The sequence below is a fragment of the Chiloscyllium plagiosum genome, unplaced genomic scaffold (assembly GCF_037043375.1).
Source record: "Chiloscyllium plagiosum isolate Xiang-an unplaced genomic scaffold, Cpla_swu_hap1 HiC_scaffold_29, whole genome shotgun sequence".
Lineage (NCBI taxonomy): Eukaryota > Metazoa > Chordata > Chondrichthyes > Orectolobiformes > Hemiscylliidae > Chiloscyllium > Chiloscyllium plagiosum.
In genome coordinates, this window is record NW_028270167.1 from 26,818,701 (window position 1) to 26,842,751 (window position 24,051).

The 24,051-nt window shown below is 39.1% G+C and overlaps 1 protein-coding gene across 2 annotated transcripts in view; it reads right to left on the bottom strand.

Moving 5' to 3' along the window:
- LOC122540707 (otoancorin-like) overlaps positions 1-24,051 on the bottom strand; it is a 210,223-nt gene that overhangs the window by 45,399 nt on the left and 140,773 nt on the right. For both annotated transcript variants that reach the window (XM_043676824.2, XM_043676826.2), the window contains exons 7-14: positions 21,746-21,882; positions 18,882-18,993; positions 18,470-18,685; positions 16,901-17,068; positions 13,524-13,670; positions 12,492-12,547; positions 10,746-10,851; positions 7,523-7,641 (exon numbers count right to left, since the gene is read on the bottom strand). In XM_043676824.2, coding sequence (XP_043532759.2) covers positions 7,523-7,641; positions 10,746-10,851; positions 12,492-12,547; positions 13,524-13,670; positions 16,901-17,068; positions 18,470-18,685; positions 18,882-18,993; positions 21,746-21,882 — 1,061 coding nt within the window. The remainder of the gene's footprint in view (positions 1-7,522; positions 7,642-10,745; positions 10,852-12,491; positions 12,548-13,523; positions 13,671-16,900; positions 17,069-18,469; positions 18,686-18,881; positions 18,994-21,745; positions 21,883-24,051) is intronic.

Below are 24,051 nucleotides of genomic sequence, written 5' to 3' on the forward strand. Positions count from 1 at the left end.
TGAGAGGAACAGCAAAAAAAATCCCCAAAAAGAACTGGAGATACTGGCAAAGCAGAAATTGCTGGAAACCTTTGAAGAAGGGTACTGGATGCTTATCATCAACTCTGCTTTCTTCCCTCAGATACTGCCAGACCTGCTGGGTTTCTCCAGCAAAGTCATTTCCTGTGATGGAGGAAAGCATCTCATTTTCTGCTTGGGGACCCTACAGACATCAGGACTCAACTTTTTAAACCCTGCACACCTCCTGTTGTGTCTTTTACCCATGCTCACATTGCAAGCCCTGTCATGGCATGAGTTGTTTTCAGCACAGCCAACCCTATTTTCACCCACTCATCACCTTGCTATCTTTTCTTCTTTGCTGGCTTGCCATCAGCGATCCCTTTGTTCCGCTCTCTCCCTCTGGGCTCCAACTCTCAGGTCCCCTTTCTTTGCAGCTCCTCCCCAATCCCGACCTTTGCCATGCTTTGTCATCAAGTTCAATACCAATGTTTCCTAGGTGCCTTCAGTTTGAAAGACGGGTCACTGGATCCGAAATGCTAATTCTATTTTCTCTCCACAAAAGATGCCAGACCTGTTGAGTTTCAGATTGAATGAAGGGATGTGGCATGGTGCATTTAGTGGTGTCACTTAATGAGGAAGTGGCTTTCCCGTGATTCATTACTTACCTGCTCAGAAACATTTAGACATTGTTGATTGAGTTTGTTAAAGAAAAGGATCTTAAAATTGGACCTTGTTGAGTGATTCTTTGTTAGTAGTCTGGAAATTTGTATGGCATTTTTAAATGCTGTCCATCACCACAGGGGCTATAAGAATATATTTATAGCTGCACAGAAAAAAAAATCAGTTTACAATAGATCATCATAGAATCCCTTCAGTGTGGAAACAGGCCATTTGGCCAAACAAGTTCACACCAACCCTCCAAAGAGTATTCCACCCAGGCCCCTTCCCCATTACTCTACATTTCCCCCGACCAACGCACCTAACCTACACACGCCTGAATACTTCGGGCAATTTAACTTGCCCAATTCACCTAACCTGCACATCTTTGGACTGTGGGAGGAAACCAGACTACCCGGAGGAAACCCACACAGACACAGGGACAATGTATAAACTCCACACAGTCACCCGAGACTGGAATCGAGCCCAGGTCCTGGGCGCTGCGAGGCAGCAGTGCTAATCACTGAACCACCACTGTGCCCGTTAATAGTCAAAGTTCCATTTTACAGGAAAGTGCTTCAAGTTTATTTTTTCTAGAAGTAAAGTTAAAGGGATTTTTTTTTGGAAATCGTCGCAGTAACCCACCTGAAAAAGGGGTCATGATCAGATTAAAGTTGTGAAAAATCGGAAGAGTAACTGGATAGATACTTCAAACAAATAGATTACAAAGCTGTGTTGAGATTTCCAGTTAATCTTGCATAATTAAATGCTTGCTGGAATGCAGAAGTTAATTAAAGTGTAGAAGTAGAATAGAAATTGCTTTCGTGAATCACCACACAGTTTAACAATCGGAAATGGAATTAGAATGTTAGACTGTCTAGTAATAATAAGCAGCTTATTAATAAGCCTTACGAATGGTTTTAGGTTTGAAAGAACTGAAGGTGCATCAATACAAACAATGAATTCCATGGAATTAAGTCTGAGGCCAAGAATGGTTTCCACCAGCTTTTGGAACTGACCGGGAAACAGAAAGACTTTTGGAAAATAATCCTGACCTTGCCATAAGGTGGTGAAGAAAACCTCCCAAGAGTGAAATTCCGTTAACTTTGCTACCACAAACTTGAGTTTCTACATCCACCTCTGCTCATGATCCCTGTCTTGCTGCAGGTTAAAGTGAACAAAAAACTACAGCACTCATTAATGGGAACAAGAAACTTGACTGTCAAAACCCAATCTCCCAACATGTCCTGCATCACTCCCTGTAGATGTCAACTTTTAAATCGTGACTCAGACATCCAAGCACTTCTATAAACTCAACAAGAAATCAATTAGCAACTGAGCAGAAGTGGTGCTGACCTCTTTAAATACCACAGAGGGGATAAGATGGGGATTTCCTCCTTGCTGTTGCACACAGCTTCAAGTAGTGCGTGGCTGAAAGATGGAATTAGCTGGAGAACTCACATTAAAAATTACATATTGGCTGAAGTCAGAATCACCCTACAAGTCATGCTTCTAGTGGTCTGCTCTGTATGATTGTGCCAATGTGGGCCATCCTTATAAGTGTAATTTTGAGACCAAAAGACCATTTGCAGAACCAAAAAAAGCCTCATCTTAAAAGTATGCTTCTGCGAACAATATATGTTTTTGTTTCTACATTCTGAAATGTGAACAAGGAAGAGCTGCCCATCTCACCTTCATGAAAACTACCACAAAAAACTGCAGATCATTTTTGCTGTTCTTATATTTACATTCTGAATAAATGATTCATGATGACTGATACATGCTGAGACAGTTATTGATGCCATATTTATTCAACCTCATGCAATTGCTTTAAAAAAATGGGATGGAAACCAATAAATATCAACATGCTTACAAGAGAGTTCCAAATGGACAAAAAAAGAGACAGGGAAATGAGAAATATCAATTAAGTGAGTAAAATTTGAAGAACTAATGATAACAGAGGTATTATCACACATTGGGGGCTGACAGAAGATTGACAGTGAGTTGGATACTGACAGTCCAATTTTCAAAAGTGGAAATCTGTCTGAAAAGGGTTATCAATCAGTTTCCATGCCTGATGAAAAAGTGTCTGAAATTCTGTGTCTGATAAATGTGATTATTATAAAAACATAGCTGAGTGGTTTGAGAAACAGTTTGAATAGAACATATATTTAAAATAAAAGTGCTGAGATACAGCATGCAGGAGGACACACTCCACTACAGAATTATCAGCTATAAATTGTTTCTCCTCAATCTTTTGTTCATAATTCATAATGAACCAAGCAATTATTTAAAATCAAAAATAAAATCTAAAGGGTTGGCAGTTTGAGGGTGTTCTGAAGAAGGATCAGAACACCCTCAAAAGAGTTAACCCTGATTTCTCTCGACAGGTGCTGCCAGACCTGCTGAGATTTTCCAGAAACTTCTGCTTTTGTTTGAACATGTCTTTTGGGGACCAGGTGATGGTTGAATAGTCTGAATGTCAAAGATCTTGAGTTAGGTACAACTATAATTTGGACTAAAGAGTTTAATGTGGGATGTAGAAGACAATCCCTTCGCAGAGATGATTCACCAGCCTTTCCCTCAAAACAATCCAGCTTTGCAATAGGGGCCTCAGGAAGATGTTAGATATTTTATTCACAAGTGAAAATGGCCTAATGCCTGCTTCAGGAGTGGGAAAGGATGCCTCCTTTTTCTGTTTTTTCCTAGTATGGCAGATGTTGCACTTTCATTTGGAAATGTGTCATTTCTCATGTGCACTATTTTAGAGACAAAGGAGTCCATGTAGCAATATCTAAAAGAATTCTCTGGTCCTATAGAATCCCATCCATGGCTCCACAATTCAACAAGATGATGGCTCCTCTGTTTACATCTCAAATACTGCCTACCAATTTATCCCCAGTAACCTGGATTACCTTCACCAAATTTATGCTAAGTTCTCAAGACCCAGTACTTCCCACTCAGTATTATGGAAAAGCAGATTCCACTAATAATGTTCTCTTCTATCATATAATATTCAACCAAACAACTGCAAATAATATAAGCTTTATTATTAGTGGTGTGTAATCAGGAGGCTATTTTGTGAGTGTTAAACAATGTCTAATATTTAAAAACTTCAAATCTATCCTGCCAAAATCTGAAATGACATCAGCATGAGATGCTGTTATATTACAGAACTGCTATTTCTGATAGTATTTTTGACTCACGCCTCATAGGATATTTGCATTAGGACCTGTGAAATGAATCATTATTCACCTTGAGAATTAGAATACTTCAGTCTAATGTAATATACCACTGAAGCATGGTAAGGAGCATTGTTCAATTATTGTTGAGTGGAAGCATCCCCATCATTCCAAACTTTGTTCAATAACCAAAAAAATGTTTCAATTTTAACTTTGAATTCGTATTTGTGCTCCACCACACGGCATGTGATTAAATTCTTTCAGTTCTGACAACAAGCTCAAACTGACCATAACAACTCAAACAAACTGGAATCAGTGAATAAGAGAATGCAATAGTATGTCATGCAATGATGCCTGATCATGACTGAATGGAGGCAGATAACCGCACGGAATTTCAATGAATTTGAAGTAAAAAGAGAAAAAAGCACTTGGCAGATCCAAGTGAAATACTTTTGTCATGATCTTTTAGACAATAGACAATAGACAATAGGTGCAGGAGTAGGCCATTCTGCCCTTTGAGCCTGCACCGCCATTCAATATAATCATGGCTGATCATTCCTAATCAGTATCCTGTTCCTGCCTTATCTCCATAACCCTTGATTCCACTATCTTTGAGAGCTCTATCCAACTCCTTCTTAAATGAATCCAGAGAGTGGGCCTCCACTGCCCTCTGGGGCAGAGCATTCCACACAGCCACCACTCTCTGGGTGAAGAAGTTTCTCCTGAGCTCTGTCCTAAATGGTCTACCCCGTATTTTTAAGCTGTGTCCTCTGGTTCGGCACTCACCCATCAGTGGAAATATGTTTCCTACTGCCAGAGTGTCCAATCCTTTCATAATCTTATACGTCTCAATCAGATCCCCTCTCAATCTTCGAAACTCAAGGGTATACAAGCCCAGTCGCTTCAGTCTTTCTACAGCCAATGACAAGGAACCATTTCAACAGCTCCTTGGTCAAACACAGAAAATGGGGATGAATTGAGACAATGGGTCCATGATCTTGGCTTTTACCTTGTTTCTGTTAAAACAAGCAAGATTTTCATTTGATGGCAAATTTTATATTTCGAATTTGAGTTAAGTTGAAGTTACCTTAACTTGGGAGCCAGGCTGTGTGCAGGAAAATGATTCAAATCGATATACAGTGTTTTAGGCATTGCTCACAAGCACCAGCTGACACTGAAGTGAAACTTACCTTGGTCATGGCTCAAAGACAGGTCATTCATTGGCAATTCTGTTGCCATAACAGGGCAAAACAAATCTTGGCGGAGATGAATTCTGGAAGGAATCGTGAAATTGTCTCGCTTTATTCCCCTGTACAAATTCAAGGCCAGAGTTTGTATGAGGATGGGTGGACAAGGGAGATGGATGCTGGGGGTGCTTGTTGTAGCTGGTCAGGAGCAAAAAACAGGGCAGCAAATAGCTAAGATGCAGCATTCTCCTGAGACAGGGCAAGATAAACATCATGATGATTCTCATTTGAAGAATGTGAAGAAATACTAACTGTATGAAAAGGAGCAAGTGAGAACTGCAGATGCTGGAGATCAGAGCTGAAAATGTGTTGCTGGAAAAGTGCAGCAGGTCAGGCACCATCCAAGGAGCAGGAGAATTGACATTTCGGGCATGAGCCCTTCTTCAGGAATGAGGAAAGTGTGCCAAGCAGGCTAAGATAAAAGGTAGGGGGGAGGGACTTGGGGGAGGGGCATTGGAAATGCGATAGGTGGAAGGAGGTTAAGGTGAGGGTGATAAGGTGAGGGTGATAGGCCAGAGTGGATGTGGGGGCAGAGAGGTCAGGAAGAAGATTGCAGGTGAGGAAGGTGGTGCTGAGTTTGAGGGTTGGGTCTGAGACTAGGTGGGGGGAGGGGAAATGAGGAAACTGGAGAAATCTGAGTTCATCCCTTGTGGTTGGAGGGTTCCTAGACGGAAGATGAGGCGCTCTTCCTCCAGCCGTCGTGTTGTAATGGTCTGGCGAAGGAGGAGTCCAAGGACCTGCATGACCTTGGTGGAGTGGGAGGGGGAGTTGAAGTGTTGAGCCACGGGGTGGTTGGGTTGGTTGGTCCGGGTGTCCCAGAGGTGTTCTCTGAAACTTTCCGCAAGTAGCGGCCTGTCTCCCCAATATAGAGGGGTGTGGACCTGACGAGGGAGTCACGGAGGGAGTGGTCTTTTCGGAACACTGATAGGGGAGGGGAGGGAAATATATCCCTGGTGGTAGGGTCCGTTTGGAGGTACGGACCCCACCACCAGGGATATATTTCCCTCCCCTCCCCTATCAGCGTTCCAAAAAGACCACTCCCTCCATGACTCCCTCGTCAGATCCACACCCCCCCCCCACCAACCCAACCTCCACTCCCGGCACCTTCCCCTGCAACTGCAAGAAATGCAAAACTTGCGCCCACACACCTCCCCCCTTACTTCCCTCCAAGGCCCCAAGCGATCCTTCATATCTGCCACAAATTCACCTGCACCTCCACACACATCATTTACTGCATCTACTGCACCCGATGTGGCCCCCTCTATATCGGGGAGACAGGCCGCCTACTTGTGGAACGTTTCAGAGAACACCTCTGGGACACCCGGACCAACCAACCCAACCATGTTGTTCATCCTCCAACAACAAGGGATGAACTCAGATTTCTTCAGTTTCCTCATTTCCCCTCCCCCCACCTTGTCTCAGTCCCAACCCTCAAACTCAGCACCACCTCCCTAACCTGCAATCTTCTTCCTGACCTCTCTGCCCCCGCCCCCACTCCGATCTATCACCCTCACCTTATCACCCTCACCTTCACCTCCTTCCACCTATCGCATTTCCAACGCCCTTCCCCCAAGTCCCTCCTCCCTACCATGCCCGAAACGTCGATTCTCCTGCTCCTTGGATGGTGCCTGACCTGCTGCACTTTTCCAGCAACACATTTTCAGCCCGTAACTGTATGAAAATTAATACTTCAAAATGCAATAATTTTATGGAAGTAATGGCTGAGAGGAGAGTTGGAGGATTTTCTTTGGATGTGGTTTGTGCCCAGTTTGCTGATTTAACCCTAACACTCTGGCTTTAATAAGGGAAACATGAGCTAATTATTAATTAATCTTGATTAATAATGAAGATTGCTTCTCAAAGGTTGAATGTTTTATTCTCAAACACAAACCAATGCAGGATTCCTTGAAATGTACAGATTAAAAAGGAATAACAACACAGTAATAGTAGTCCGCCATTTAGCACCACAAAGCATTTTCACCATTCAATGATGAATTTGGGTCTTAATTCCATATCACTCAGTTTTGATCAGTAAAATTGCAACAATCCCACTTGCAATGAGTTTCCAGGTATTCAAAAACAATCTCCAGGACACAATTAAAAAACATTGATCTTTGTTGTCATAGTCTTTGAACATTATTCTATACTAGATATAAAGAAAATGGGAAAACATTTTCAAAGGAGCGCACCCCTCCACCTCCCACTTGATGAAAATTAAGAAAGAAAAGATTTGAGTGAGAATTAGTGTTGATGAGAACTCGAAAGAATGCAATCCTTACATTGGGAGTAAAGGACAGTTTTTATACCAAGAGGTTGTCTGGAATAGAAAGTAATAATGAAGCAAGTCAATCATCCCAGAAAATGGGAGATAATATGTTTTCTTACATTTCTGTCTAATTTGAATTGTGACTATGTGAAGAAAAGAACATCACTTACGGTTGAAAAATCATGTATGAGATCAAGAATTCATCAATGTCTTCTTGTGTCAGCTTGCTGAAGTAATTTGAATTGCTGGTCTTCTTGTCTTTAAAGAATTTGATAGAAAAACAGCGAATCTGTAAATTACATGAGCAGTGTTAATAGGGTTAATGAAAAACACAAGACTGATACAGTTAATGTTCTAAAACACAATAACATTTCTCATTGTGGAACGTGGCCAACCCATCATTGTTGCAAGTATAGCAATCTCGTTGACTCTGTCGTGCAGTTTGAGCATTAAGATATTGGGGCAAGAAATATTTTCTCACTGAAAATAACAGTACTTGCCACATTATACAAAACCATAATTTATACCTTATCCCATCAAAAGTTTTATCAAGTCAAATCAATTGAACAGGTGTAATAAAAATAAACATAAAGTATAGAAGGAATTGGAAACATACTTATTAGGGAAATATGCCACAACTTCACATATAATTCAAAAAAATGTTCCACAGATAAACGTTTGGTAATCTTAAAATTCTCACACAATGGTCGTCTCTTAATGAAATAAAGATTTTGTTCCGTGATTACCATTCAGTTCTCTTTCAGCATCATGGAAACTATGTCACACGGTGATCGTGAAATATAATGTCAGTGATATTGTAAAGGAATGTCCTGTGTCCGGGGGTGGGGGAGGCATGTTGGTGACAGTCCTAAGTTGTTGATTCTGGGGGGAGGCAGTTAGTGACTTGGCGAGGGGGAGGCGGGTTGAAGGGGGAGGTGGAAGCTGTATGTGAGTAGCAGTTAGTGACTGAAGCAGGGACAGAGTTAGAAGAATCCATCAGGAGAGAGACCTGCGTGCCTTTGTTGAGAGTAAGCTGTCTAACAATCCAATTCTTTGAAGCATGTCATTGAGGCATAGAGATGTACAGCATGGAATCAGACCTTTCGATCCAACCCATCCATGCTGACCAGATATCCCAACCCAATCTAGTCCCACCTGCCAGCATCTGGCCCATATCCCTCCAAACCCTTCCTATTCATATACTCATCCAAATGCCTCTTAAATGTTGCAATTGTACCAGCCTCCACCACATCCTCTGGCAGCTCATTCCATACACATACCACCCTCTGTGTGAAAACGTTGCCCCTTAAGCCTCTTTTATATCTTTCCCCTCTCACCCTAAACCTATGCCCTCTAGTTCTGGACTCCCCGACCCCAGGGAAAAGACTTTATCTATTTATCCTATCCATGCCCCTCATAATTTTGTAAACCTCTATAAGGTCACCCCTCAGCCTCCGACTCTCCAGGGAAAACAGCCCCAGCCTGTTCAGCCTCTCCCTGCAGCTCAGATCCTCCAACCCTGGCAACATCCTTGTAAATCTTTTCTGAACCCTTTCAAGTTTCACAACATCTTTCCGACAGGAAGGAGACCAGAATTGCACGCAATATTCCAACAGTCACATAACCAATGTCCAGTACAGCCGCAACATGACCTCCCAACTCCTGTACTCACTACTCTGACTAATAAAGGAAAGCATACCAAACACCTTCTTCACTATCCTATCTACCTGAGACTCCACTTTCAAGGAGGTATGAACCTGCACTCCAAGGTTTCTTTGTTCAGCAACACTCCCTAGGACTTTACCATTAAGTGAATAAGTCCTGCTATTCCAAAAATGCAGCACCTCGCATTTATCTGAATTAAACTCCATTTCCCACTTCTCAGCCCATTGGCCCATCTGGTCCAATCCTGTTGTAATCTGAGGTAACCCTCTTCGCTGTCCACTACACCTCCAATTTTGGTGTCATCTGCAAACTTACTAACTGTACCTCTTATGCTCGCATCCAAATCATTTATGTATGTCATGGTTATCAGTTTTTCATCAGAATAACATTCCATGAAAAAGCTTTTAGGTTGAGATGCAAGTACATCTATTAGAACTATGTGAATTGGTGATTATGGTTTAAAATTTAAAGAAAAGAATGAAATTATTAACATTGTTCTCACGAAATGGAAAGCACTTTTCAGCCAAGAGAAACTTATTCACCATGATTCATAATGTGATGGGATGTGATAAATTTGACAGAATTATTGTGAACAAATGACAAGCTTTAAAATAAACATTCACAAAGTGGTAGGTCATATTATAGCTACTCCCGATTATTATTCAATAACTTGCGTTTGACAGTGTGTTCTTGTGAATTGGTCTAAGGTTAATAAAAAGCTCATCTTATGATACTGCATTCCAATACCTTACTGACTACAGTCGCTGTTATAAATATGAGTGACAATAGCTACCTTTCTATGTTTAAATAACCAACTTCACGCAGAGGGTAGTGCATATATGGAATGAGCTGCCAGAGGAAGTGCTGGAGGCTTGTACAATTGCAGCATTTAAAAGGCAGCTGGATAGATATATTAATAGGAAGGGTTGAGAGGGATATGGGGCAAGTGCTGGCAAATGGACTAGATTAGGTTCGGATATCTGGTCGGCATGGACGAGTTGGACTGAAGGGTCTGTTTCCGTGCTGTACATCTCCATGACTCTGTGACTCTAATTGCTCATTTCTGTGGTTTGAGATTCTTTAATTTATCAAAGTTAGTTTGCACTCTCCCATATCTATTTGCTTAAATGAGTGAGCCAGAAGTGTAAGCAGCATTGAATTGATCTGCAATGAACTTCCATGTCTCCACTTTTGCACTCGTTGTAGTCACAGCCCAAAGTGATATTGATAAGCCAGTCACTTAAGTCAGTCTGTATCAAATAAATTACACCTCAGCAACATTCACATCCAAATCTTTGTACACTTAGAAACTGACAGCCAGCCTTATCAACTAACCATCTGGTTAAAGTACTAGAACATGTTCAGCAAATATATCACAACATGCTCGATACATTCAGGAAAGGAAAGGAAACATTGGGCAAGTGGATGAAATTCAAGCGTGAATTTGGAGGCATTAAATGGTGAAGGGAGCAAGTTGTGATCGTTGACATAGATTGTGGGAGGAGAAGGAGGACATACTGCCACAATATCTAACTCCAAACGCTGCAGCCAACTAGCAGTTAGCTTGTGCGGCAAGTTCGGTAAAGTGGATTTTGATGAAGCAGTGTGTGATGTTTGAGTGGAACATAAACACCATCATATAGTCTGAGTATTTGTTTCTGTGAGGTTAACCTTCCATAAACTGATAATGTGACTTTGTTCATATGGAATTTATTGACTTGAACTTACCTGATTACTGGAAACAAGGGGGTTATTTGCCAGTGCCTTCATCACATCAGGTTTCAGTGTGTTAATGAGGCTACATGGAATTCCTTTGACCACAGCCTTCAATTTACTTCAACACAAAGCAGTAAAATAAATTTGAAAGGATTAAAAATTAATACTGATAGTTCATATTTCAAACTTTATTTTAAAAATGGTTATAATTTCCCACAAAAAGCATTGCATAGTTTAATGTTGCATAAGAATCCTAACAAAATAATTTTCATCTTAGAATCATAAGGTTTTCAAACAAGAAAAACATACTAAGCACATATTCTGCATATATTTAAATTTACCTGATAAATTTCAAGGGATCTTATTGATATGTATTAGAACTCCAGACATCATAGGAAATGCTCAAAAAATGAAGATAAATTTCTTCTGTATTATTAAGACTCAGTACATTATTGAAAAGAGATCTAAGTTGATAAAGCTACAAATCTTGCACACAGCTAGACAAATGCAAAAAAGCCATATTTTTGATGATTGCATTAACTAATACAACAGGAGGAAAGAATGATGATTGGGTGGCAAGGTAACTCTGTGTCTAGCCAAGACTTTATTATGGATAAAGCAATAAGGGAGCATTTCCTGAACAATTCTGAGTGTGCTAACAGTGCCATGAAAATTGATTTTTAAGACGATGAGTTGAGTTTGAAGTCAGAAGTCACACAACACCAGATTATAGTCAAACAGGTTTATTTGAAATCATAAGCTTTTGGAGCGCTGCTGCTTCACCTGACAAAGGAGCAGTGCTCTGAAAGCTTGTGATTTCAAATAATCCTATTCAACCATAACTTGGTGTTGTGTGACCTCTGCCTTTGTCTACCCAGTTGAACGCTGGCGCCTCCACAACATGACTACAGTTGAGTTTGATGCATTGGTCATTGACGCTTGTTAAAAGAGTTACAAATTCTTATGCAGGGACTGATTCTTGACAAACAGAAGGAATATGATTCAAGTCTTCCACATTTTTTGTTTTATCCAAGAGATTAGGGAGCCTATTATTCCCCTTTGCTTTCTCCATGGTACTACTTCCACCAGAGTTGATGTGCCAACCAACTAGCACCCTCCTGTCATGAGAGCAAATAACATCCTCATGAGAGCAAAATGAATAGCTTCAAAAAAGTCTCTCTTTTCAGCAATATTCCATCATCAGGAGAATGAAATATTCTTGCCTGTGAATTCAATTCAGTTCTTAGTTCTCTCTACTTTGTTGGAGAAGATTTAAGTTATAGACCTAGTATTTTAATTGGCATTCTAGTTTAACACCAAGAAAGAACTACTGTGTTCAAGCCTTGTCTTCAAGCTAATCCATTTGGAACAAATGTTAAAAATTGTACAACTTGAAAAAAAAGAGTTCTTTCAGCTTCCACAGTATCCCCAAAACAGCTTATCAGTTGTGTTACTGCTGTCTATGGGACTTTGCAATGGACAAATGAGTTCCAAAACAGCATTTGTTAACAATTTGTAAAGTAATTTATTTTTATATCGTATGTTTCAATATGTTCCTGACAAGATGCAGCACATAAATATTTCAATTCATTATTCTTCATTAAGCATGGATGGTCTGCCTTATTTCAAGCATGTGTACAAATGCTGTGAAATAAGAATAAATTACTGAGTGCTCTACGCCCTAACAATCTGTGATTTCCTCAACAAATTCTTCAAAATAATAACCGTCAAAGTCAAGTGGAAAAGTCTTTGACTGACCTGATATTTTTAACATCGTTGAGTTGGTCTTTAACACGATCAATGGCAACAACAGACTAGAAAATTGAAAAGAAATCATGTTTTCTTCAGAAAGGGGAGAATGACAGGGAAATATTTTCAGTGCAGAATTAAGCTTACTGACAGATTGCCCTTTAAAATAACTGTATGTAATAGATCATAACGAGACATCCTCTGGGCACCATCCAAATCCATAAGTGTAACAATTTCACACTTTTAAAGATATGTTCATGATATTTTGACATTGCTAGCTAGGCTACTTGAAATGCTGCAGTCATTGGAGTGTGGAGAAATCCACAGGAAGGGAATTCCAGGAATTTGACCCAGCAACAATGTAACAATATAGCTCCAAGTTAGGATTGGGTGTGACTGGGAAATGAATTTGCAGGTGATGCATCTCCTACATACCACCTGCCCTTGTCCTTCAGAGCAGTACGTGTCATGGGTTTGGAAGAAGTTGTCAAAGAAGACTTGATGTGTTGGGGCTGGTATCTCAGGGCTGGTTGACATTGCTACCACTGTCATTATGGTGTCAATGGTGAAGAGAGAGAACATTGAAAGCGGTGGATGGGATGCTAATCTGGAAATGGCAAACATAAACAGAAAACAAAAGCTTTTTAATCAGACCAAAAGGAATTACTAATCATGTTTAAAACGATCAGTAGAATGACTAATTGGTATTTTCTGGGCTCACTACTCTGGTGGCCATGATGTGGAGATACTGCTGTTGGTGAAGTGGCCTGATGAAAGAGCAGCACTCTGAAAGTTTGTGATTTCAAATATGTACAAACTATAACCTGGTACCATGTGACTTCTGACTTTATCCACTATTAAGGCTTGTGTAATGGTAAATAAGGAAACAAATCAAAAAACTTCGAAGTTGAGTTTTGGTCAGTTTAAGCGGTCTTTGAACTTGAGATTTGGCACGGATGTTGATGAGAAAATTTGCTCTGTTATCCCTGTTTGGTTATTCCAGTTGCTCAATCTGGTCGTTCTCGTGGTGCATGGTCTTACCTGACCCTTATTCCAAGGTCTGTTCTTGCTTACGAAGTCTAAATTACTGAAGTTGCCAGCCTTTAGTAGTTTCTTTACTGGAATTTCTGGCACCAGTGTCTCTGGAAGTAATTCTAGAGCTGAATCAATTTCCACTGACTCCAAAATCTGTGCAGTTAAAGCAAATTCTATCAGTTAATGTTTCTATGAATAAGGATCACATTTACAATGAAGAACTGTGCAACCACATATCCATACAGCTTCTCACCTTAAACAATAGCTCAACAAGAAGCCCTGGATTGGCATTGTTGCAAGGAATCATGGACATAATGGGCAGATTCCTGTGCTACTCCCTTCCAAGAGTTTAATGGATTTGGCATATTTAATTAGGTGGTGAGTAGGAACCCACACATGGTCCCGACCATGTCTGTGACAGTAAGGTCAGTGGTAGTAAGGTCAGATTGTTGCAAATTGAGGGATTAAATAATACCCATTTAAGGGCCCCATTCCACTACCACTGGTATTAACCCAGCAGCAAGTGGGGAGTTTCCATGCACCAAACATGAAGACTAAACCCCATTGCAATTCAAGAGGGAAAAACAGCTCCTCCTTCAGAGACATTTCATACCTACTTGAGGAACCCATCATTAGGAAGTGGTGGATCACTGCAAGTCTTTTGCTTGTGTGTTCAGCCAATTCTTTTCATGTCCCCACCAACCATCAACAGTCAACCATGATCTGGGATGCAAGGATGTTGTTCACCTCCCAGGTGGCACTGCTGTTCAATAAAGGTGCAAGCCTCTGATTGGTAACTCTTGGCAGGGTGGGGGTCCTTGATTCTCATTAGCCTGTCAATTGCCTGAGTGGAACAATCAGTGGCTGGCCTTGCCATCAAAGAGGCAACAACACAGTTCTCACCAATGCAATAGCAAAATGCTCAAAGCAATAAAGTGAACAAGGAAACATAAAAATTCCAACATATGATTTATTGAAAATGCGTGACTAAACTAAGTCATAAAGGGGCTCAGAGAATTTGAGGGATGCAGAGAACGGAGGAAACAATGTCATGAATCAATTGTACAAATACAACTAATTTCAAAGTTGAATTTTAAGTCACTTTTAGGTGCCCAGTCATTGGAAGGACAATTAAAACCCAACAAAACAATGAAGTTACTCTGTCAGGATGGCAACACTTAGAAACAACAATGATTAGAAATTGAGATAGAAGGTTGTTTATATTGGAACAGAAAAGGAGATCAACAAAGAAACATTAAAAATAAGAGTAGGAATAGGCCATTCAGGCATTTGATTCAGCTCCGCCATTCAATCTGATCATCAAATTGTGGATCTTGCACCTGCATCCTCCCCATATTCTTGCATGCCTTTATTCCTCAGAATTACCTCAAACTGCTTCTTGAAAGCATTAATTGTTTTTAGTCTCAACTATTTTCTGCTGCAGAGAATTTCACAGGTCATCACTCTCAACATGAAAACATTTCTCCTCACCTCAGTGCCATGTGGCCCATTCCATAATCTTAAACTGAGCCCCCTGGCTCTGGATTCTGTAGTCATTGAGGATATCCTTCCTGCATTTCAAGCAAGCACAACAAATGCTTGGAGAAACTCAGCAGACCTGGTAGCATTTGTGGAGAGAGAAACAAAACTAATGTTGCGAGACCAGCATGACACTGGTCATGCTGGACTTAAACTGGACTTAAAATGTTAGCTGTTTTTCTCTTTCCGCAGATGCTGCCTGACCTCGTCAGTCTTTGTGTATTTGTCAGATTTCCAATATCTGGAGTATTTTGCCTTCTTGCATTTATCCTGTCTTCTCCTGGTCGCGTATTATAGATTTCTATGAGATCCCCTTATTCTTCTAAATTCCAGAGAATATAGTCTAATCCAATCAACTTCCTGCTTATTGATAGTCTTTGCATTCCAGTTTATTGCACTCCCTCAGAACATCCTTTTTGAGATAAGGAGACAAAAACTGCACTCAGTGCTCCAGATGTGGTCTCACCAAGGCTCTGTACAATTGCACAAATATATCCCTGCTCCTGCACTTGATTCCTCTTGCTAAGAAGGCCAACATACCATATGACTTCTTCACTGCCTGCTGCACTTGCTTGCTTACATGCAGTGAATGATGCACAAGGACACTCATGTCTTGTTTCACTCTCCTTTTCCAGTTTATAGCTACTCAGATAATAATTTGCTTCACCTTACATTTATCTACAATGCAGCTCATCTGACATGTAATTGCTCACTTTTCCAAGTCACATTGAAGTACTCTGCATCCTTCACACAGTTCATCCTTTCAATTAGTTTTGTGTCAACTGCAAACTTGGAGATAAAACATTTAGTTCCCACGTTGAAACTATTAATGTATACTGTGATTAGCTGGAGTCCAAGCACTGAGCCATGGCTTTGTTTTCTGTCTGCCAACCAGTTCTCAATCCATGTCAGTAAGCAACCCCCACCCCATGTACTTTAATCTTACATGCTCATCTCTAATATGGGACTTTATCAAAAGCCTTCTGAAAGGAACCTTCCTTGATTGAATTAAGGTTTTTAAAATGATAGTTGGTTTTCTTGGAGTTTATAGTGACTCACTATTTCTACTTGGTCAGCAAGTTGAATAACTTTCAAATTGTCACTAAAATTGAGGAGCTATGTCAGGAAAAGTTTACATTGATCTTTGCTGGAGAATAGAAGAAATTAGTTGCATGGAGTAGTAGAGGCAGAAAACACTTGATGTTCTCAGAAAAAGTTACAAGCACATGAACATACAGACAAGGAACAAGAGTAGACCACTCAGTCCTTTCAACCTGGTCAATTAGATCATGATTGATCTGATTGTAATCTCAACTTGACATTCCTGGATTTCTCCAATAATCTTTCATCCCCTTCATAATCAAGAAACTATCTCCCTCTACCTTAAAAAAAAACATTTAAAGATTCTGCAACACTGCCAAATGAATGCATGGACTCTGATCACCTTATGATCAAAGCAGCAATGGGATTATTTTTGGGAATATGAAAAATGAGTTGGCAGAGACATAATGGATCAAATCAGTTTCTTCTGTGCTGAAGGTTCATTTTCGAAATTGAGAGGTTGAAAAATTGAGAAGAAAATTTCTTATCTAACGGCAGTTTGTGCTAAATATTTATTCCAAATTTCATAGCAAGCTGATAATGGGAAAACATGGCTTTACATAACATAATTATTTTATGGTTTTCAATCAAAAAGGCAAGTTCAACTTAATTTATTTTTGTTTAACTCGCATTATATCAGCAGTTTGGATACTCAGTCTGACCAAGCACAATCACTGACCTCATGATTCAAACTCCTCTAAGAAATGCATTACTTCAATAATAAGACAAATGTAAAAACTTGCCCTTTCCACGATAAGATTCTTCTGTACTGGCAACATGAAATTTGCGGATTCTGACACCTCCTTAACGGTAAAAGCATCTAGAAGCTCCTGGCCTTTGAACTTTCCGAATGTCTTGGCACCAAAACCAAAAGTAAGATAACCCAGTTTTTTCAATTTTTCGGCTGTGACCTGCAGGAGATAACGAGGTAAATATTGTTTCAAACATACAGCTTAGAGCCAGTGCACTTTAAACATTAGAACATGGCCTGTTTGGTTGCAATGGTTGAAATATTCAGTAATTAGAATTTGAGATGAAATTACCTGAGTAAATGATTCTGCAGATTCAGAAAACTGCAATGCTTTTATCAGATATTTCTTTCTATCAAGTCCCTAATTTCTTTGCATGTTATTATTGCAAACACATCTATCTATCTGCCTCTGAATATCTCATGAATAATTTGGTAAAATGTTTTGTTCTGTTCAAATATCTAAGCGCACTCTCTGAACTTTATCCACCTGTGCAGATGAAATGCTTTGTGATACCCCGAGGACATGAAATGTATCATATATGCTATACTTCCTTTGTTTTCTGTGACTTAATGTCAATCTCAGGAGTTGCAGTTGGCTGTTTGAAAGGCTTGAAAGAAAGGCCAATCTACTTTGAAAAAAAAAGCTTGTGTGATTTATTCAGTTAAATATCTAACCTGGTTATTTTCAAATGCTTTTGATAACTGAAAGAAGTAAGACCTGCAATTGCACAGCACATTCTATGATCTCAGGAAATCCCAAGGTACTTTACAGCTAGAGAAATGTTTTATTTGAAGTATAGTCACTGTTATGAAGAGATGCAGCAGCCAATTTGTACACAGCTATGTGAAAATGACCAGATAATTTATTTATTGTGATGTTGATGGAAGAGCGCCATGATGTGGAGGTGCCAGTGTTGGACAAGGTTAAATAATAAACAACACTAGGTTATAGTCCAACAGGTTTATTTGAATTTGGAGTACTGCTTCTTCATAAGGAGGAATGGTTCGTGACAGGACACGGGGAAAACACTTCTGCTCTTCTTTGATGAGTTGCATAACACCTTTTACGTATGATAAAAGGCACTATTGACACCTCTGGCAATGCAATAAACCTTTTGTATAGCATCACTCGCAAAGCTCACACTTTTTTGCCCACCTCTAGTTAGATCCCTAAGAAAGTAAGGGTAAACTCTATCCTTGAATATAGTCGAATTGCTTAGTAGGCCATTTCAGAGTCAGCCACATTGCTATGAGATCTGCAGCCAAAGACAGATCAAATTGGTTGAGGACTGCAGATTTCCTGCCTTAATGGATAATTGTGAACTATATAAAGTTTTATACCAATTCAGTTATTTCATGGTCACTTCTAGATTTCTATTTTAGATTTTATTAGCAATTGAATTTTACATTTCCCATTTGCTCTCGTGAGATTTGAACTCTTGAAACAAGATTATTATCCAAAGTTTCAAGATTGCTTTTCTCAGAACATAGCCATTGTTTCAAACAAGGAGCATGATTTCAGAGCTTTTTGTTTGACATGCATTGAATAATTGCTACTTACATTTTCAGCTTCCATATACTTTTTGACAAAGACCTTCGCTTGGCCTTTGGACCAGCCTCTGACATTCTTCAGTTCTTCAATAGCACCTACAACAACATCTTCCTTGAGGTTGGTCAATTGACTGATTTTAAGTCCAATTGCAGCATCTCCCAGGTCTTTTAGATTTTCAGCACTTGAAATGTTGACACCAATAACCTCTACTAGTGCTCGATAGATCTGCAGAAACATGACAGTGTTAAATAATTGAGTAGAATATATGCCTTGAGTTCTCTTGGCAGTAATTTTAAATGGCAATGGTTTTCAAAAGAAGAAAGACGTACATAAAAGATGAACGCAACCAGTCTGAACAAATTATTGAAGTAATACGCTACTGGTCATGAGACACTTGAGGTATCGCATTTCATATACTCACCTTCTTTGTATTCCTGGTGCAGTTGCGCAGTTTGTCCTGCAAAGCTTTTATAGCTTTCATACTCAGTGACTTCAATTGTTTTGTTGGGTAAAAACATACCAATTGACCAAGGCTACAGATAAAGTTGAGAAAAGCAGAATCAGAATTAGACTCACGATGATTTGGATTTTCACAGAATCACAGAAATATTATGGCATTGAAGAAGGTCATTCAGCCCATTTTGCACTGGTTCATTAAATGATCATCATTACTGAATATCAATTTCCTGCTTTCACTGTATATTATTTTCCATTACACAATTATTCAATGTTCTCTTGAATTCTTCAATTATATCTGTCTCCCTCATATTTCTAAAGGTAATGAATTCCATTTGCTAACTACCAATGTGTGAAAACCTTTTTTCTCACTTCACTAAAATAAAACAAAGAACTGCATGTGCTGGAAATCTGAAACAAAAATGAAATTAAGGGAGAAACTCAGCAGATCTGGCTGTATCTATGGAGAGTGAAACAAGATTATGTTTTGATTTAAGTGAACCTTCTTCCATTGAAGGAACAGCAATATAGTTCTAAAACAGAATAGTGTGTGGCTTGAAAGGAAACTTGCAGTGATTTCCCATGCATCTGCTATCCTTCTCCTTCTAGATGGTAAAGGCATCAAGCTTAAGAATTACAGGAATGTAAAATCTGTCAGATTTGCATGACATAAGCTCCTGAAATTGTCATTGTTTGAAATGGTTCTATCATATTCTATTTGACACAGATTGCATTTACACTCTGAGTGTAACCGCACAGAATTCTTTGAAGTTCCATGGCAGGAAGTAATCCTAATCTGGCTGGGCAATCACGAATTGTTGCAGAAGCCAATTAAGTTCCAGTGCATATCTACCCAGACTGGTGACTGACATTTGATGCAAAAATATGTTATGGAAAGCGCATCATGAGAATATGATATAAATTTTACTCTACACATGGTAACTGTTTAAAATGCAAATCCAAATTAGTTTACACTGGATGCATGACTTTTGTGATGAAATGTGCATGAATTATAATATATATACATAGAAATAGGTAATAATATTATGTAATACAGCTCATGGAATGACACATGGATCAATACTGGTGCCTCAACTATTTATAATGCATATTAGTAACTTGGAAACTGTATGTACTATTGCCAAATTTGCAATTGACACACAAATAGATGGGATGATAAATAGTGAGGATGGCATAAGGACTCTATGGAGGGATTCACACAGGTTATATACGTGGGCAAAAACTTGGCAAATCAAATTTAATGTGAGGTTATGCACATTAGCAGAAAGAATAGAAGAATTGATAGTTATTCAAATGGTGAAAGAATGCAGAAAGATCCAACACAGAGGGACTTGGATGTCCTCATGTATGATTCCCAAAAAGCTAGCATCCAATTTTAGCAAGTAATACAGAAGCCAAATGAAATATTTTTCTTTATTTGAAAAGGAATGGAGAATTAAGACAGCAGTGTGGAGGAAATCATTTTTTCTAGAGTCCTTTATCCCAGAGGGTTGTTGAGGTTGAGTCATTCAGTCTATTCAAGACTGAAGTAGATAGATTTTTAAGTACTAAGGGAGCCAAGGTTCTTGGGATAAAGCAGGAAATGGAATTGATGATTCCTAGACAATCCCTGATCTTATTCAATGGTGTAGTAGACTTGATGGGCCAAATGGCTTACTTCTGATTCAACATCTTATGGTCTCATGGTTTTATGTTATTTCTGGAGATTGGATTTCAAAATAGTGACATATGGGCAGTGGTTACTTTTGTGAAGGAATTTCTTTTGGAGAGAAATCAAGATCAGCTGATCCTTCAAAAACTGTGACCTCATCCAGTATTTGTCAGAAACAACAGACTGTAAATCAACTGTCTGTACAGTTTGAGTTACAACATGTAGAATGCATATGTATGGCTTTGTTTTCAGTGCCAAAGAACCTATGATGAAAACATTTTTAAACTAAGTTCAGTTCAGAATCAAGTTTTCAGTTCAGTTTCAAAGACATGAGAGTTGAGTGCAGGAGTGAATTTAGTTCCTCTCCTAGTAAAAAGAATCAGGGCATCAAAGGGAATATGTCAGCTCAGCAGGACAGTATAACTTGTGAAGCTTCCACTAAGGTGAATTTGATTAGAAATGTGCATCCTATTAAAGCTGAGGATCCTTGTGGAGACATTAATGTCAATAGACTTGAAAAAGACTCATTGAATTGCCATCATAGTTCTTGGCCACAAAGCTATCAGTTCAGGAGAACACTGAAGATCTGAGCTATGGGGTGTACTTTGTGTCGGCTTGAGTTTCTATAATGGATAGTGTTGGGAAAAAATTGAAACTGTGTGTTTTAGATCTTGCTCATTGTATTAGATTTTTTTTGTTTCTCATTTCTTCTATTCTTTAATAAACTTCTGTCTGTTGTTAAGACAAAGGTCTACAGTCTTCTGTGAATCTTCTCAGTGAATGACCAGGATGGGAAGGAACTAAATAAATAGAAAACCAAAAACCCTGATAACTTGCTAATTTGTACCCTTTACTGAAATGTCTGCATTGCTGGGAGCAATGTTCTCTTGTAAAAATAACAGCAATTCCATTCTTGGGAATGAGGAAAATTTTTAAGAACAATGCAACCATGGAGAAAACATGTATACACATGGTGTTGAAGTATTTCTGAGAGAACTATAACTACCATGTACACTTGAAAGCAGAAGTCAAGAAACAAAATGTGATTCTTTTTAAAAAATGTGAAATCTGTATCTTTATAAATATCCAGGTGGAATACACATTGTTAAGATTTTGTTAAAAAGCTGTAAATTTTTTTTTAAAGTTGATAACCTTACTTGGCGATTACTGTTTCATTCTTGGTGTCAACATCAATACAGTTATAAAGTCCTTTTAAGAATATGCGAGCTTGCACAGGTGTGAGATCAAACAGCTTGTCCAAAAGGTCAGAGGAAGTCTTGAAGAGCTGGCATACCTGCAAATAGTCACATTTAAAATATATGAGGCAAAATTGATACTGCAACTCATTCAAACAGAATGGGGTTTACAGTCATGTTGTAATATGAAAAATCTTTTCCATGATAAGACAAAGTGACCAAACATTGATCTACTTCAGTCTTTTATTTTCTGGCTGGAAATAATAAGTTCAGAATGATGGGCTCCTTATCATTGACTCTTGGGAGCTGTATAAACATTTTCATATTTCTCCTGTGGGTATGAGTCCAAACAATCCAATACAGGTAATGGAACATAAGTCAAACTGTGACTTCTTTATTATGGATGTACAGGCAGACAAGTCATTTAATATAGTCAACAAGTGAAAGAAAACTGGGAAAGGAGATTTTGAAAGATTAAAATATATTTCCTTATCATTAGGATTAGGATTTTAACACAAATTAATGGCTTACATTCAACAAACTTTAATAGTTGATACATCACATTAAAATGAAAAGCAGTAAATTAGACAATCATAATTGTGCCACAATGCAGTCTATCAGTTACTACATGTCTCTTGTCATTATGTTTGACCCCAACTGTTAATAAAGCAACTCTTTTGAACCCTTCTTTGGCAACAATTAATTTATCTACTACCCAAAACTAAGTAGGAAAATTGCTGCCAGTTTATAGGGAATCAAAAATAACAATGATAAATCACCCGTTGTCTCAGAAATCCTCCATTGTCTCTTGCCATGTCTGTGTTCCTCTTCTGTCCTTTCACTTTTCTCTTTTTATCTTTCTCACTCAGCTCCACTTTTCCTCCTACCTGTCTTACTTTTCTCTTATCAATCCATTTTCCCAAAGAACCCCTGCCAATTTTCTTTGCTCTTTTCTCTTCCCCTAAGATTTAAAACAAGTATTTAAGTCTGATTGTAGAATAATCATTCTTTGATTGTCCCTTCCCTAACATGGAATTTTCTGATGGTCAAACAATTGTTTCTATAGATGGACTTACATGTTGGGCCCCTGCAGAAACCTTGATGTAGCAAAGTCCAAGGGTATTGTCTGGGACATAGAGTCATACCGTACGGAAACAAACCTTTCAGTCCAACCAAACCATGCCGAACATAACTCCAAAATAAACTAGTCTCACCTGCCTGCTCCTGGCCCATTTCCCTCTAAATCTTTCCTATTCGTGTACTTAGCCAAATGTATTTTAACTGTTGTAACTGTACCCACTTCAACCACTTCCTCAGGAAGTTCATTCCACATGCGAACAACCCCTGTGTAAAAAAATTGCCGCTCATGTCTTTTTTTAACTCACTGCCCTCTCACATTAAAAATGTGGCCCCTAGTCTTGAAATCCCCCATCCTAGGAAAATTTCAACTGTCATTAACTCTATCTGTACTTCTCATTATTTTATAAACTTCAATAAGGTCGCCTCTCAACCTCCTACGCTCCAGTGAAAAATTCCCAGGCTGTCCAGCCTTTCTTTATAACTCAAACCTTCTATACCCGGCAACATCCTGATAAATTTCTTCTGAACCCTCTCCAGATTAATAATATTCTTTCTATAACTCGGTGACCAGAACTGGACACAGTATTCCTGAAGAGGCCTCACTAATGTCCTACACAACCTCAACATGACTTCCCAGCTCCTATACTCAAAAGGACTGAGCAATGAAGGCAAGCGTGCCAAATGACTTTTTAACTGCCCTGTCTATATGCCATGCAACCTTCAAAGAATTATGTACCGGAGCCCTCAGTCCCTCTGTTCTACATTACCCAAGGCCTTACCCTTGCTTGTTGTACCAAACAAGAATACCTCTAATTTATCCAGATTGAACTCCATCTGCCATTTTTCAGCCCATTGACCTATTAATCAGTAGAGGATTCCCATTTGCCAGTCACTTGTGCCTGAAAGCCTCCAAAAATAGTCTTTTAAAGCGGAGAACTCTGCTGCAGTTACTTCAGTAGCCACCTGTGAAATATTAAACTACTCCTGGGTAATTATTAAACTGACACCATCTCACCCTTCAGCCTCCAATTACACAGCCCTGGCTTCTTACACCCTCCAGATCCTGAGCCAACACCTTTTCCTTGAAAAATAAAATCTGAAAGAAATGCAGATGCAAAACAATACTTGCTAGAAAAGCTCAGCAGGTCTCGCCACATCTGTGAAGAAAAATCAGAGTTCATGTTTTG